At 40.4% G+C, this 16,580-nt stretch overlaps 1 protein-coding gene across 7 annotated transcripts in view; it reads left to right on the forward strand.

The window, feature by feature from the left end:
* LOC122986830 (CUB and sushi domain-containing protein 3-like) overlaps positions 1–16,580 on the forward strand; it is a 235,381-nt gene that overhangs the window by 138,096 nt on the left and 80,705 nt on the right. For 6 of the 7 annotated variants that reach the window (XM_044358248.1, XM_044358251.1, XM_044358250.1 and 3 more), the window contains 8 exons: positions 3,730–3,848; positions 5,039–5,108; positions 6,942–7,058; positions 7,336–7,545; positions 8,943–9,131; positions 10,228–10,405; positions 15,711–15,856; positions 16,422–16,502. In XM_044358248.1, coding sequence (XP_044214183.1) covers positions 3,730–3,848; positions 5,039–5,108; positions 6,942–7,058; positions 7,336–7,545; positions 8,943–9,131; positions 10,228–10,405; positions 15,711–15,856; positions 16,422–16,502 — 1,110 coding nt within the window. The remainder of the gene's footprint in view (positions 1–3,729; positions 3,849–5,038; positions 5,109–6,941; positions 7,059–7,335; positions 7,546–8,942; positions 9,132–10,227; positions 10,406–15,710; positions 15,857–16,421; positions 16,503–16,580) is intronic. The other variant, XM_044358249.1, reaches the window with a different exon arrangement.

Raw genomic sequence — 16,580 nt, forward strand, 5'->3', positions numbered from 1 at the left:
TTTGTCAGTTCCAGGCTCCAAACAAACCAGCGTGCACCAGGGAGTGGCTAAATTAAAGTTGTGTTTATACATGTCAGGAGGCAGAGTGCCATTTGGTCTGCATTTTGTCATTAAATTGCACTCCCGTTTCTGCTTGCTCAGACCACACTTTTTCACAAAGGCAAGCACAAGCAGCAGTTTTTCGTGGCTGTAGTTGGCAGGGGTGTACACACAGACCTCTCCACAAATAATTGCTTCCTTCACTCTGATAAACGTTTTTCTTATACAGATGGAAATGTACATTAACATATAATTTGTATTAATGCATTAAAGGAAGATTACTGGGCTAAATTAATAAGTCATTACTTCACTCATCATTCATTACTAATGATGCCACCCACAAACGAAGAATGTATAAGGTCCTTCCAATTCGGTTGATTAAATACTTGTGGATATCAGCAACAGGAAAAATATGTATGTTTTAACTGCGCAGGTTCAACAGTGTGTGTATCTTAATTATTTTATCTGATTTTAGATTTCAGATAAATGTGACACAACACTGAGATTTAAGAAAACAGGAACATGATTTTCTGTGTGTTTATACACACCAGATACCAGACTTAAAGCTAGACACACAGGATACTCAGTTCACATACCTCTCCTTCTGACTCACTGATATTAAAAGGATGATTGATGCTTATGTGACTGATGATTATTGAATAACACAGTGACTCCACCTGCAGATACTGTATTCCTACTAACTGTTTATTCATCCTGCTTCAGTATCTTTTTTTTCACGTTGTGCTGCACTGCGCCAGAATATTTTTTGTGCCTCTTTTTGTGTCACCAGAGTGTCAAAAATTACGTACTTACACATGTGCACTTGTGCCCAGTTTCAGGAATTAGAAGCCTGTGTTAGTCTGTTATTGATTAATAATATAAATGTCATGATGGTAAAATCAAGTATATTAAGATTAGACGATAAAGGTGCAGATCACCTGGTTGTCAAACTGATTAGACTGGTTGTTTTGTTTTATGTATGAAAGTAGCAAAATTGTAATTGATGATTAAGGATTGGAATTATCAACATGAGGAAGATGACAAATGGTATTCATGATCTTAATATGATAATAATCATCACAGTGTATATTTTGATAAGTAATATAATAATGTTGATCTCAGATAAAATAGCATTAGCTATTAAATGACAGTGTGACCTGAATGCTTCTGCATGAATAACTTCATTATCTCTCTTTATTTTTTTATATTACTATCTTTTTGAACACTAAACTTTAAATTTAGATAATAATAATCCAATTTATGTAAATTCATATGCTAAACTGAAAATATGAGCAGATACATTTTGATGACATTCATTACTAAAATTTCCTTGGTTAGACACAATCAGCAAGGCGTCCTGTTGAAAACATCAAATGTGTTTGATAAGGACGGGACTCCTTCCAGACATGATTGCACACTCAGGAACAGAGGACATTGACCCTCTCACAGCAGGGTGACAACAATCCCTGCCAAAATGTGTATTGTGACAGTTTGACTACAACCCATCTGGAGTGCAATGGGAACCAGTGCCGTCTGTTCATGAGCACCCACTCTTAACCTGACCAAAGCACAAAGGTCTATTTTTGCCCGGTTAAGATCTGGTACACGGCCTCTGGCTGTAGAAACGGGACCCTTACTATGTCTGTTTTGTATGACTGATAAATGCAGGCTTCAATATGTTCTCAAGTGTTTTACTTGACTTGGGTTTTGTTAAAGGCAGACAATCTATGACCTTGTTGTATGAAAACTTACTAAGTATATTTCTTCTATGCTGCATGTGATGTGTATGAATACACGGATACACACACATTGTTTTGTTCCTGTGTATAATAGAAGCAGTTCCTTTTATGACGATGTGAGCCACCATACCAAGTCACAGCGTCAGCAGCTGGACAAGAAAGATGTGTGTTTGTGTGTTTGTTTTGCACACTGATAGCTATACGATATCACAATGAGATTGTTCAAGTATTTATTATAGCCATTCGATGTTAACATGTTGTAAAGTACAATTTCAAAATTTTATTTAGCTGTTATAAGTGAAAACTTGTCAGAGCATTCTGTATTACAATATTTCACCAATCCTATATTATTGCCCTGAGGTATTTTTTACTATTTGAAACACATTTGAAGTAAATGAGAATGCACAGCTTTATAACAGTTTGCTAGTTTCACAGGACAATATGAGGAGAAAGCTGATTACGCTTTGATATCAAACTTACCTTGTAGCAGTCTCTATAGCAGCAAGCACTGCTCTCATGAATTGTGTCACCAAATCTCCTTAAAATCAATTTTTGGTACTTTTATTTAAACCCACGCATAATAAAACTTTACAGGTACGGTATCCACCCACTCCCCTCGTAGTCGTTCTTTAGTCGTTGTATCTCTGGCTACTCTCATATTGCTTCCTGCTCCACGCCTCTGAGGTCACTGTCTCCTCCTACTCAAATATCCTCTCTACCTTTCAGAGGATGCTTCTCTCCACTATATAGATTGACCACTTTATAAATTGTTCTGTATCTTCTGTTGCCATTCCTGCTGCCATGTTTACATTTGTCCACCCACCTACTTGTTTGGACCTGTTAACTCTTGGAGTGGGCTTCTGTGAGAGTGTTTGTACATTCGTGTCTTATTTTTCTTTTTTGAGTGGTTTGTGTATGTGTTCTCTACATCGGTATTTTTTTGTGTTGCTGCTCGAATATCCCCCTTCCCACTTCCTCTCACCTTACAACCTGCTCACTAGTTATGCATCAATGAGAAGATGTCTGTCGCTATGTGTATGAGCTATTCATAGTTATTACAAAGGTCTCCTTTCCCTCATTTCTCATGTATTACCCCTGCAGCAGTACAGCAGCATATTTTATGCATCCAAATAAGCACTCAAACAACCTACTGACAGATGATTTGTGTCAGTTGAGAAAGTTATAAAATAAGTTTTTTTCAATGCTACTTTTCACTGAGGAACAGCATAATGGGTTCATGTGTGATGAAGTTAATGTGAGATGTATTCTTCTCTCTTTTCTTTGCCTGCAGATCTGTTATCTGCCTCTAGGACAAATATCAGTTCGGCTACATTTCTATAATTTTTTTTTTTCTACTAAAGTGAATATAGCTTCAATTTACCTCAAATACACTACATTAATATAGCCCAAAGCTGGGATCACCATTGCTTCTAAGCCATTAAAACACAATATCAGGCCTCTCAGTACCTGGCAAGTGGCGCTGTAATCACTTTGTTCCAATAGAGCTCAATGCTTCTATCAAGTAATACTTCAGGGATTGCTTTGTAATTTCACAGTGATTGCTTCAGATCACAGTCGGAAGGATTTTGTGATTACAGCCACCAGTAGAATAGCTTTGTGACTTGTCCCAGTTTCTCAACGTTGTGATGAGGGAAGAAGGAAAGGAAAAAAAAAAAAAAAGACGTCTAACTCAATTATTATGCAATTACAAGCACATTAAAATGAGGCACTGTGTAATTACATGTTAAAACGTTTGGTTTTAATTTAATTATACACTTTTCTCCATAGGTATCGGTGATTAAATGTAAATGTTGGCATTGAACACACAATGGATGCTCAACCATGAAACAACGTATCAAAATGCACTGAGCAGTTGCAGGTCTTGATTGTGGCCATATCGTGCAGAAGAATGATCGCTGTCTGCACTCGTGTGTTGTGACTCTGTCCCAAGCAATAGGTTTGGATTCGTGCCCAGAGCCGCTGCCCCCCAGTAATGGACAAAAAGTGGGCGACCGCTACACCGTGGGTGACATGGTGTCCTTCCAGTGCGATCAAGGCTTCTCTCTACAGGTAGGTGAAAGCATACAGTGCTGGTAAAGCAGAAATCCAGCTCTCTTAGGGGTATGATAAGTGAATCATATCTACCTGCCTGGAGTGACAATTTCAAGGGAATACCCCAAAGGATGAATCTGTCAAGGCAGCGTTACTAAGTAGTTTTTCGATGACATTTGTGTGTGTGTGTGAGAGAGAGAGAGAGGGAGAGATAGAGAGAGAGAGAAGGAAAAAATGTGTATTTGTGAATACACAAGTGTGTATGGGGTAACCATTCATGTATTTATGCTTGCGTCTTTATTTGCAAGTGTGTGTACTTGCCTAGATATACATGTCTGTTGTGTTTGTGCGTGTGTGTATATGTGTGTTACAAAGCAGCTTTAACTTCTTCCAATCCTTCCCGAGTAGATTCTGTAGCTGTAGAACCTTCCAAGGCCATAGGCGATGGATTGTGTTAACAGTCGCCTCACTAATCCCTCACCGATTTTTCTTCCCAGCTCGGGCATTCACTACGTTTCACATTCTCTCTGGACCAACCAGCAGCGTCCAACGTTCAGGCTGAGTTTCTGAACACTAGAAATAGACTAGAGGCCATTGTACTGTAGGATCAAAAGCACAAGTATGGATAGGAATTTCTGAGTTCAGGTATCTGTGTGTGTGGGTGTGTGTGTGTGTCTGTAGTACAACTGTACATATGTGTGCGTGCTTTGATAGATGTCCAAGGGTGTATGTCTTCAGGTTTGACATAAGTGTATGTGCTGGCAGGAGAATGTACATGTGTATATGTATTTTAGAGGCACGTTGGCAGCAGAAAACTTCCAGACTGCATGAACATTTGAATGGATTAAAACAACAACAGCACTATGAATATTTTAGAGTATTAATGTGTCATATTCATCAATTTTTAGATTATTTTTTTATCTACCAGGATGTTTGTCAAAACCCAGGCTGTGCTCTTACTGCCCAACTAGCAACAAGAGATCCCTCTTCTACTCTTGATACCATCAAATATTTACACACAAGGTCTCGAGAAGAGGATTTTGAGAAATCCAACAATATGAGTGTTAACTAATTCCAAGGATCCACAGGACAGATCAAATCTGTAGCAAGCACCTATCATTTTGATCTCTTAGTGTTTCTTTTCTTTTGTTATTGGACACTATTTCGGAGGTGGTGAATATATTGTTTTTGTTTGTTTTCCCGAACAGGGCAATGCATATATTACATGTATGCCTGGTCCTGTCAGAAGATGGAACTACCCCGTACCGCTGTGTTTAGGTAAAGTATTATTTTATACAGTCTGACATTTTCAGTGTTTTGGGGTTTCAAGGAGGTGATATTGTAGATAACAAAGCCATATTTATAGCATCAATCACAAACTCTGTCTCATCCTTTTGTATTTTGTCATTCACCTTTTCTAGTTGACTTTTTCCATCCTTATCTTTTCTTCTCCATATTGTATATTTCTCCCATATCAATATTTTATTCATACACAGCCACACAATAGATCTATGGCCTCACAGACGACTTGTTATTATATTTGGTAAAGCAACAATTTCATTGTAAGATCAGGGGAGGGAATGATGGGTGGGAGTGGAGGGCTTGGGGTGCGGGGGGGGGGGGTGGTTGAAGATATGAATTTTCTGCTTTCCCCTTTAGTTGAAAATCAATAAGGCATTGCACCATCCTGGTGTGTTGTTTGATTTCTGATACCCCTGATGAGAGTCTCTAGTCCCCCCGGACACTTCCTCTGTTTGTTGATTGCCACAGTGATAGATCCCAGACATTACTAAGGAATGGCCCCACTTCCTCTTTCTACGCCTCACTTTTTGGTTGCCCCCAAATTACACATGTGCACAATCACACACGCACACACACACACTAATGTGAACACACTCTTAAAGTGCAAATAAACACACAGACAGAAATGCATGCTTGCACACGCAACTACGCATGCACTATGCTCTTCATGTAAATGTTGTGTCCCTGTGGTTTTCACAGTTCACTGCAGACATAACTCCAAGCTCTACTGTTGACAGGCTTGTTCTCGGATGCGTGTATCCACTCGTTAGCTCATCTCCTCGCTCATTTACAGTACATACACTCACCCCAACACCCTGGGATCTGTATTCACTTGGCTGCCGATAAACTCACATCAAAGTGGTTGCATGCCCCTGAACAAACAGTGTAACATCCTCATAAGCACCTTTCCTTTCCTCTTCTCTTTCATTTGATAGACAAACAGGTCAAGCTGGTTTCTCCCACCAGGGGCACAATTAAATCCCGGGATAGTTTTTGTCTTATTCTGGCCTAGGTTGATAGTCCCTAAAGAAATGGTAGCAATACACCTTGTGCTTTCAACCATTTGCCACATAAATGAGCCTGTTGGGGTTGGGATGGGAAAGAGGAATGATGTAGCTTGAAGTTTACATTGATTCCTCCTGTGGCTGTAATTGCATTACACCTGGGTGTTTATGTAAGCGCAGGGGTATGTGCCACAGGAGAGGAAGATGAGTGTAACCTTCACAGCAAGCTGAAGTGTTCTCTGATGTGTCAAAAGAAGAGAGGGGAGGTGTTGCAGGGGGAGGGTGAAGTAATCAACACCACTGCTGAGCAAAACTGTGGCGCTGTATTGTATATTGACTCCCTCATTTATTTTAATTTAAAGCACCACCAAACAAGGAACGTATCGGAGTCTGTTATCTTTTCACAAATGTCCTTATGGAGCATAATCCACACAGTCAAGCAGAGATGTACAAGCACAAGTCACAGACATGCTCAAAAACAGAGAAACAAGCTCCCCTCCCAGGCCCCACCCCCCCTCCAGTCACACACTCATAAAGGACAGTCACAGCACCTTTTTGTAGCACAAGCTTATGAGCGCAGGTGGCAAATGCACACCTAAACAGTACGACCATTCATTCTCCTTTTTGGACACATACTGTACAACTATTAATGTACTGAAGCACGCACAGACACAATGCCTCCCTCCATATTCACCCCCCCCCCCCACCCCCCCCCCACCCCCCCGTCATTGTTTTTCTTTGTTTTCCCAATGAGCCGTTCTGTGGAGAAGTGACACGTTCTTTCTCCTTGGTTGGTCTCCCTCAGCTCAGTGTGGCGGCTCCATGACAGACTTCAGCAGTGTCATCCTCAGCCCAGGCTTCCCAGGGAATTACCAGAGCAGCCTGGACTGCAGCTGGAGAGTTCAACTTCCCATTGGCTTCGGTCTGTCATCCCCCCCCCCCCCCCCCCCCCATCTTTCCTTTCTTCTTCTCTTCCTCTCCTCTCTTTTTTTCGTGCTAGCTCTGATGTCTTCTATGCTGCTTTCTTCTGCCTTGTTCAGTCTTCTCCTCTCCTCTCCTCTCTTCTCCTCACTGTGTTAGAAAAGAGCCTGCTAGCTCCAGTAATTACAGTACTTGAAAGGAAAACACACATTCACATTCAGACTTAATTCATATTTTCTTAGTTTGTCTCCTACATTAACCTTTGCTTTTTTTTCTAGGCATCCATCTGCAGTTTCTGAACTTCTCCACAGAGCCTGTTCATGACTATCTGGAGGTGCGCAGTGGGAGCCTCGAAACAGGAACCGTGATTGATCGGTTCAGTGGGTCCATGGTGCCCAACTCTCTCTTTAGCACCACCCATGAGACCACTCTCTTCTTCCACAGCGACTACTCCCAGAACAAGCCGGGCTTCCACATTGTCTACCAAGGTGACGAGCAAATTGGTCTTTGTGGTAAAGTAAAAATGGGGTGTTATCATAGCAGTAGTTGCAAACTGAAAGAGGATTGAATAGTTTGCCAATAGAACTCTTAAAAGACCATCCGTCAGGTTAGATAGAGGCCAGGGACAAAGATTAGTCCAGCAAAGTAGACACTTTCATTGAGGTTGTACAATTATAAAAGGTTAAAGAATAAAGAAACAAAAATCAATGCTGACCTCCGCTGAGACGTTCAATAGCACACATCCTTGAATAGTAATGTTGTTGGTTATGTCAGTGGGGTATTTTTTGTGTTAAAGCCCATGTGGAAAAAGACTTTCAGTAATGTACACACAATATGAAATTGCTGTTATTGCACAAAAACCTTGTGTTTCAAAAATGTTAACTTTACTTTAGGAAGAAAGAAAAGTTTGTCCAGCTTTAGAAAGGGCTTGAACCACCATACATAGACACAGGAAGTAGGGGTGTGGAGGTCGCTGCAGCACCCCCCACCCCAAGGTGCAGCAGCCCCGCTTCCAGCTGGCTGGAAACCTATAGGTTTATTTGTGTTGTTGCAATGATTTATTTTTTTCTGTCATGTGCGAGCCGGTCCGGCAAAAACAGACCCTGCACGTAAAGATAATGGAGTGGGGAAAATAACCAGGCGTGTCCGACAGACACTCAATGTACAAGTGTTTTCTTCAACGATTTACTTTAAAGATTAGAGAGGCTGCTTCCAGTTATTGTAAACGTTTCCATGCGTGCAGTAATGTCACTGCGGCAAGTATTGTGGGACATTCAAGCAGTAAAACTAAAAACTGTAGTTATAAACTTGACAGGACAGAGAAAACTCTCAAGGGGAAACAGAGTTAAACTTTTTCTGCCTCTGAAATAAATTTTTTTAGACAGCTCTGCTCGAGCTCGGGACTTATCAGGAGATCAGCTGCTTTGCTCCAAACAATTTCACCGCATGAACCTGGACTGTGTGTTTGTAACAGCTGACCTTTTAAATGTGTAGAAGAACACAGAACATTAATTACCATTAGATCCCGACCGATTGTGTCAACGTGTCTGGAGATTAACTGTAAATAATCAGTGAAGTTACGCTGCTGTGCCTCGTGCCTCGTAAATGCACACAGCGTCTCTCTGCGGGGGGATGGCTGCAGGTATTTAATAAACTGGATAAACTTTGAGAAAAGTGAAATCATCAATGTTGGAGTTCTGAGGTTTTCAACATTGCCAATTATTGGTGATTAGATGTTACCAGGGATGAAGATAAGCAGCTCTTAGCAGCTCATAAGCCAGGCTTTGTTTTGTTGAGGTCACCATAGATTTTATTATCTGTTTGGAGACTATATCTAGTAAACGTCTGTTGCTGTGTGCGGATTTGTTTTTTTTTTTTTTAACAGCATACGAGCTACAGAGGTGTCCAGACCCACGGCCATTTCGGAATGGCATAGTGATTGGTCAGGACTACAGCGTGGGGATGACCATTTCTTTTGAATGCCTGTCGGGTTACACCCTGCTCGGAGACCCTTCTCTCACATGTCTACATGGAATCAGCAGAAACTGGAATCACCCCATACCTCGCTGTGAAGGTGACTGACTTTCATCTTTTATAAACACAATTTTTTTCCAGCCAGTGTTGTTCATGTGTAGATTTCTCTGAAGAAATGTGAAAAAGAGGCACTGAACATCTCTTACTATTGCCTTATCGTATTAATACCTAACTGTTGTTTAAATAAGCTACAATTAACAGTATCAACACATTATATTTATCTGTCATGACATGTTTTTTTCTTTCATATGCTCTCACTGTTTTCCCAAACCCAGCAGAAAAATAATTTCAATAATGTGTACTAACAAATCTTTGGAAAGTCATACTACTCTCTGAGAAGCTGACTAAAGTAAAGAAAGGGATGTTTTTGCATCATCATTACCCACTAAAAATAAGGTGTTTGAAATTATTTTGAATAGAAGAAAATACTATAGGTTGTTCAGTCTGCTTATAGTCATGTCCTTTAATGTTGCACACTAAAGCATCTGACTCACTTTTACCACCAACGCAGCATCACTGTACTGAACTATAAACTGATACAACTCATTATAATGATATATGGAGCATTTACAAGTCTTTATCATGAAGCAGATTAAGCCTGTGTCTGTTATAAATTTCAAGGAGACTCCTCAGATGTTGCTCAGGTATGATAAATTATGGCTTCCCCTTCATCTATTAAATGAGGGAGTAACATACAAGTAACTTTTAAAGTCTACAACAGTTTGGTATTTTTCAGAGAAACTGGTGAATAGTTTTGTTTTGCTCCGTACACTCCATATTGTCCTTGTCGAGTTTACAGTCCTTATTTGATCTCGAGGGCAGAGCTTTGGCTTTGACTTCCAGTTCAAAGTCAAATTTTAACAGATTCCCTCTGAAGGGGTGTGACTGGGGAGTTTTAGTGTCAGAACTACTCAGTGTCATCAAGTTCATGCCAACCAGTAACTATCCCCTCCAGTTGTGTCTAACAGGTGCACTGCCCCCTCCAAATCTCAGTGATAACCCAATAACATGCAGTTATGGTTTGTTTTATCAACAGTTAGTGGCGATACAGCCATAAAAGTTTTATGACTTGAGGTAAATCAAAGAGCGGCTTTCTATTTTTATTCAGCCTCCCTGACTTCCTTCTCTCCCTCCAGCTCTCTGTGGTGGGAATATAACATCCATGAACGGCACAATTTACTCTCCTGGACACCCAGCCGAGTATCCACACTTCCAGGACTGCATGTGGACTGTCAGAGTACCCCCTGGGTATGGCATCTACATCAATTTCTCTGTTATCAATACAGAGCCAATCTACGACTACATCACTGTGTGGTAAGCTCTCATTTCTCTCTCAGTATGGCATTATTCTCTCAATTATCAGCTTATGGCACACATCAAACAAACACTGTTTTCTGTATACAGGGCTGCATTAGAAGTTCTGTTGACAGTGGTTGGGAAGCAGTTTCTCTGAATTAATATGCGATGTTTGTTAAAGCTTTACAAACTAGTGACGCAGATTTTTCCAAATAATACTAAGCCGTGAGCCACAAAATATACTCTCGTTAAAGTTTTATTTCTTTACTCAAGGAAAAACTGGAGGGTATATGAGATTTTCAGGATAACATACTGTATTTGGGTGAATATTTCCCTAACCATTGCTACAGCAAACTCAAAAGCTGTACACAATGGATTTAACAGTTGACAAAACGTTAAGGCCAAAGGACAGTTGGACAACTTTTGCTCACAGCTTTAGATGTGACACCCTGCATCGGATGAGCCAACAGACATCCAAATATCGTATATTGACCTTTGCCTGGACATCTGTGAATTCATTTTTCTTTTCCTGACAACTTTCCTCTCAGTCCCTTGCTAAAACAGAATAGATTTTGGTATGTGATGAAATAAAAGAAAGTGAAGTAAAGTCTGAGTCACTGTGTGTCCCTCCTCTGCTACTCACTAAACTTATGGTAGATGTTTAACTCCAGCTTCCCTGTGAGTGTTACATAAAAAATCATATCAGCGCTTGTATCAGCATAAAAACAACAGCTCTGAATGACTTTGGATTTTCAGTATGTAGAAGTAGTGCAAACTTCAGCTCTTGACAGATGAGTACAGCACAGTACAATAAACTATACTATGCTGTCTGTTATCTGTCTCTCCTTATCTTTCGGTGTTCTCTCTGTTGCATAGCGAGCCTCAGGCAGTCATGGAGCTGTTCTCATGGGTGACTGAGGAGGAAAATGCCTTCAAGCATCTGGGGTTACCATTCATAGAATGGGAGCAGGGACAGATCTAGAGAGGGGGCAAAAGGAGCAGCTGCCCCCCATACTGTAGGACTTGTCCCCCCAGATGTCCCCCCAGTTTTCCAGCTCCTTAAACTGTAATTATAAAATAAATGTACTTTTTTTCCGGTCACCACTGTGTTCTTAAAGTTTCCAAAGCACTGAAATAAGCAAGAAATAGAAAGAAAATCCATAATTCATATTGCTCACTTTGGTCCCTGAAAACTGATGGTACAGCACCGCGCCAAACACGCACAGACACACAGTCACAGCGAGACAGAACAACACAACACACGCAGCAACTTAGAGCTGCAGCATCTGGAGATAAAGTCAAGTCAGAGGTTCTCTGTGTGAAGTTTAACCAACCAAATCAATTTAGCTCAAACAAAGTTAGTAATGAATGTATGTACTGTATGCTAAACTTGATTACTGAATACTGAGAGCATGTCATTAATGATAACGTTAGCCAGAGGTTAAAGGGAAATTTCGTCATGTTTTATGTGGATGTCCAGTCAGTGTTGATGGTGAATGTAGTCAACTGAAGCAATAAAAATTCCTCAGTGTGTGCTGTATTGACTGAGAAAGCTGAGTTTTCCTGCTTGCAGAGCTGTGCCGGCAGTGCCTTCGTGTACAGGATGCATTACGCGCAAGCTTCTGATGCTCAATCCCCAACCCCCGACCCCCAAACCCACTCTGACTCGCATAAATATGGCTGAATATCCGAGTCAGCCAAGACACTGTAAAATGTATCCTTGTCCATAACATCCTCTGCACTAATGTTTTGGGATGCCATTTTCACTGTTGGTAGCTAGTTTGCAATACAAGTGAAGAGAACAAAGCAGCTGAAATAGCCATAGTTCTTCCTATGGCCCCCAACTACATCACTGTACACGTCAAATGACGACGCTGGTGCCAGAACAGATTTTGCAGCTGCTCTCCAGAGACACAGAGAACATTGGCAACAGCTGCAGGCATTTTTCACACTATATCCCTAATTCAGATAGCTAGAGGTAAGATTGAAAATCAGCAAAGTGGTCCTTTAATTTGCTAGCAAAACGAAGTTCATCATAAGACATGATCTGGAAGAGCCTTTGTCATTCTGAGCCTCCATTGTAGTAGATATCAAAAGCTTCAGGTGCACCGTTGCAGTGTTAAACAAACACTGTTAAGTTATGTTTGAATCCATCATGTTTAGGGAGTGGGTTGTGGGGACTGTAGTCTGATATCTGCAAGTCAATGTAAGGAGATCTATTATTTTTATTTGATTAGCAAGTACATAGCTGCCCTTCAATAGCACAGAGTCTGCACACAAACAGGCTGCTGCCTCCTTGACTGTCAGACTGAATATATTAGTCATGAGGGGATTAATTAGTCTAAATATCACTCAGCGTTACATCTGATTGATTTGATTGTTTTATTGTAATTTATTAACCACGTACTCCTACTGGGTAATGTGATAGATGGCTTTTAACCAAAAGATCCTTTCACATCTTGTCTACAATAGGTCAGAGTAGTTGGACTGGTGTGCAGTGCAGACTGAAAATGAAAAAGAAGGGCAAAAGTGTTGATATTGCCAGCTTTTTCAGCAAGAAAACTCAATGTTGATTTTGTATGTCTGTGAAACATTTTGCTACCCAGCACGACAACTGTCGCCTTTAGCTGTCTAAAAAAAAACTAGTCAAACATGACCTGATGGTTAGTGCAGAGCCAGTGAGAGCTGCACAGTTTATTATGTGAATGCTGGTATCTTGTTCCCGATGTCCATCATTAAGAACATGTGTATCAAAATAACATAATGTAAGAATACATATAAAACATATTTGTGGATTTTTTGTTAAATCCATTTACCTACAGGAGTAGAATTGTATTTTTATTTTTAGATCCCCACATACCGTGACCTTCTATGCCACCTTGTCAAAACCTCTTGCCACCCCTTTACCACCCTATGTTAAATTTTTACATCCACCACTGTATGGGAGGAGGGAGCCACTGGCACTAATGTTTTCAAATGAAATAGCGCATAAACATTCTGTCCCCTGATGGCAACATTTCATTTCCCTGCCTGACTGCCGCTTCCCATTTTGCTGATTACTCTGAAATGAAACTACAATAAGACTTTTTTAATATATAAGATATTAAAGGTACATACACATACAAAAAAGCCTCTAGTGTACATCATTTAGGTGAATAGGTCTGGAGCTACCTGAAATACTGTTCTCTTGCACAGAAATAGCATTTATATATATATATATATATATATATATATAATAGAAAAGCACTTTCTTCTCACATGATACTTTCTTTTAATCCTCTGAGAAAAGTAGAAACTGGCTGTCCCCACATGCTACACCTAAAAATTGTTAACTATGCAACTTACTCCAGTTAAAGACCATGACAGTGTTCCTATAAAGGTTTGAAAGTTCTCCTCTGCACTCATTAGCAGAAGCGCCTCTGTGTTTTGCAGCTACACTAATGCATGCTTCATAAATAGCTTCACCGCTAATGGAAAGTTCTATTATCACCCCACAGCCATCCACCCATTCATCTTGGGAAGGGTGATATGGAGAAAATGTTCACAGTAAATGTAGTTTTATGTTGCATTAGCAATACAGTACATTTTATGATATATAGATTTCCTGAAAATTTCAATTTGGAAATCATAGATGCAAAAATCCTATAAATCCAATATTGCCATAAATTAGCTCTGCTCACTGAATTGTAACATCACTCTCAGTACACCCAACAGAGCTAGAGATAATAACAGGTTTAGATACCTCAGTAAAAACAGCATAGAAAATACCAATCTTACAGGTTGCCAAATCTCTATTACCAGATATTTCCATCTGTATTTTCATCCATTTTCAGCCATTTCCCTCAAGCTCTACCTGGGGGATCCTGAGGTCCTCCCAGGCCAGCTGGAATACATTAGCGTGTTCTGGGTCTGCCCCTGGGGTCTCCTCCCAGTTGGACGTGCCTGAAGTGGCTCTACAGGGAGGCATCCTGGAGGCTTCTTAATTAGATGTCTGAGCTACTTCAACAGACTCTTTTGAGGAGGAGCAGAGGTGCAGCAGGTCTACTACGGGCTCCTCCCAAATATCTGGCTTCTCACTCTTTGACCTCAACCTGCACAGGCAGCTCATTTCAGCTATTTGCATCTGTAAATCAAGAACTTAACTTTCAGGCTTAGCTCCATTTTCAACTTGACATTTCAGTACTATGTTACTTGTCAGTTTCCACTCTTCATTTTAACACATTTAGGAACAAGGCCCATAGATACTTAAATTCCTTTACTTGGGGCTGCAGCCCCAACTGCTGAATGTGGATGCTGTCTAAGAGATGCGTCAGACATGACAGCCTGACAACATTCAGGGCCTAGCATCTCACCCATCCCACCCTTGGCATTATGCCAATAACTATTTCAGTGACTGGTACTGTCCTTGCCTCATATCCTTGTATCTGTTTTGTAATTTATAGCTGCCTGAAGGCTGACTTGAAACACTTGAAACATATTACCACTGTCACATCTTTGTGATGGAGCTATGACATTTCGTGTAAATCAAGTTTGATTTTCAGAGTATTGACATGTCATTAGAACTGGAAATAAAGTGCTATATACTGTAGCAACAGTAATGTATGGATCTGGGTATACACTCACATGGATAGATCCACACTTCAGAGATAGCAGACTACTCCCCCTACTCTCCAATAAGGGTGAAAATCTAAAAGGTCATTACGATTTAATTAAATTTTGATTCCCAGGGCTACAATTCCTTATACATCATGGTATTCTGTTTCATGGTATTCAGTTAAGAGCTTTATGATTTTGTGATAACCATCCATTCAGCCGTTTCCTAAACACACTTATCCTTTTATGGTTGTGGGGGTTGAAGCCTAGTGATAACTATACAGCCTAATTATGTACATACATGTACAGAATATTAACAGTGTCAGCTAACAGTAAAAAAAAACACTTTGAAAGGAAAATAGACATCACAAAAGCTGTTTTGGATTTTGCACAGTTTTGCAGAATTTTCTGTCATTGATTTTTTTTTTCCCCCCTAACCCATCAATATGTAACATGACTGGAGGGGGCAAAAGTTTCAGTACCTCCTCATCAGTTAGCATATAATCAACTTCTACTTTGACACTGTTGATTAATGTGAAACTTTGTCTTAGATCGTCAGAATAACTGCTGGGTCCACAAAACTGCTTGGGGATAACTAGACCTGCTCTTTGATCCCAGCAACTTATTACTGGTGTTTATTCATAAATCATTTGCTCTCATTCTCTCTTCTCCTCACCCTTAACACCCCCACTTTCTCTACCTCTTTGTGTCTCTTAAACTCACTTTGCAGGGATGGACCCGACCAGGCCTCGCCTCAAATTGGTCAGTTCAGTGGCAACTCTGTTCAGGAGGGCGTGTCCACCACCGCCAATCAGATCCTCATCAAGTTCCACAGTGACTTTAGCACCAGCGGCTTCTTTGTACTGCATTATTATGGTAACCTCCTCTTTGATACCAGCTAAGTAAAGACCTTGTCCCACACTGCTGTAATGATCCTTATTCATTTGATCTTCAGTTCTCCACATTGCAGGGACCCCGCTGTCGTAATAAAGATCACAAAAGAACAGAGGGAGATCGTCCCTGTGTTTCTATATTGGAACGCCTTTAATATTCCCTTTTTTTTTTAGGAGTCATTATTTGGCCTTTCCCATTTTGCTACATGGTATTGCTTCCAGTTCTGTGTAATGATAAATGATGAATGCCTTCTTATGCCTATTTTACATCTGCAATATTAAAACGCCCCTTCGAAAAAGACGTTGATTAATAATAAAATGTCCCTCATCTCAGCTAAATTAGTGATTGGTTTTTGATGATCATGAACGTTGATGGGTGGCAATTTATGATATAATCAAGTTTTAGTATGATAGGAAAATAAAAAAAAAAAAGTGCTGCAGTCATATAAAAAAAACACAGACACTCAGTTTCTATATCTCTCGCTCTCTGTCTCGAGTGCACGTACACACTCTGTTGCAGATTTCAGCGTTTGTCCTCTCCCCAACAGCATACCAGCTGAGAACATGTCAGCCGCCCCCTCCTGTCGCCAACGCCACTGTCCTAACCGATGATGACGAGTTTGAAATAGGTTTGTCTTATTTTATTTTGCTTGTTTACCGGCCAGGGACAATACGTAATAAAATGAATTTGTGCCAGACATAGCTGT

This window comes from Thunnus albacares, chromosome 8, assembly GCF_914725855.1.
Source record: "Thunnus albacares chromosome 8, fThuAlb1.1, whole genome shotgun sequence".
Lineage (NCBI taxonomy): Eukaryota > Metazoa > Chordata > Actinopteri > Scombriformes > Scombridae > Thunnus > Thunnus albacares.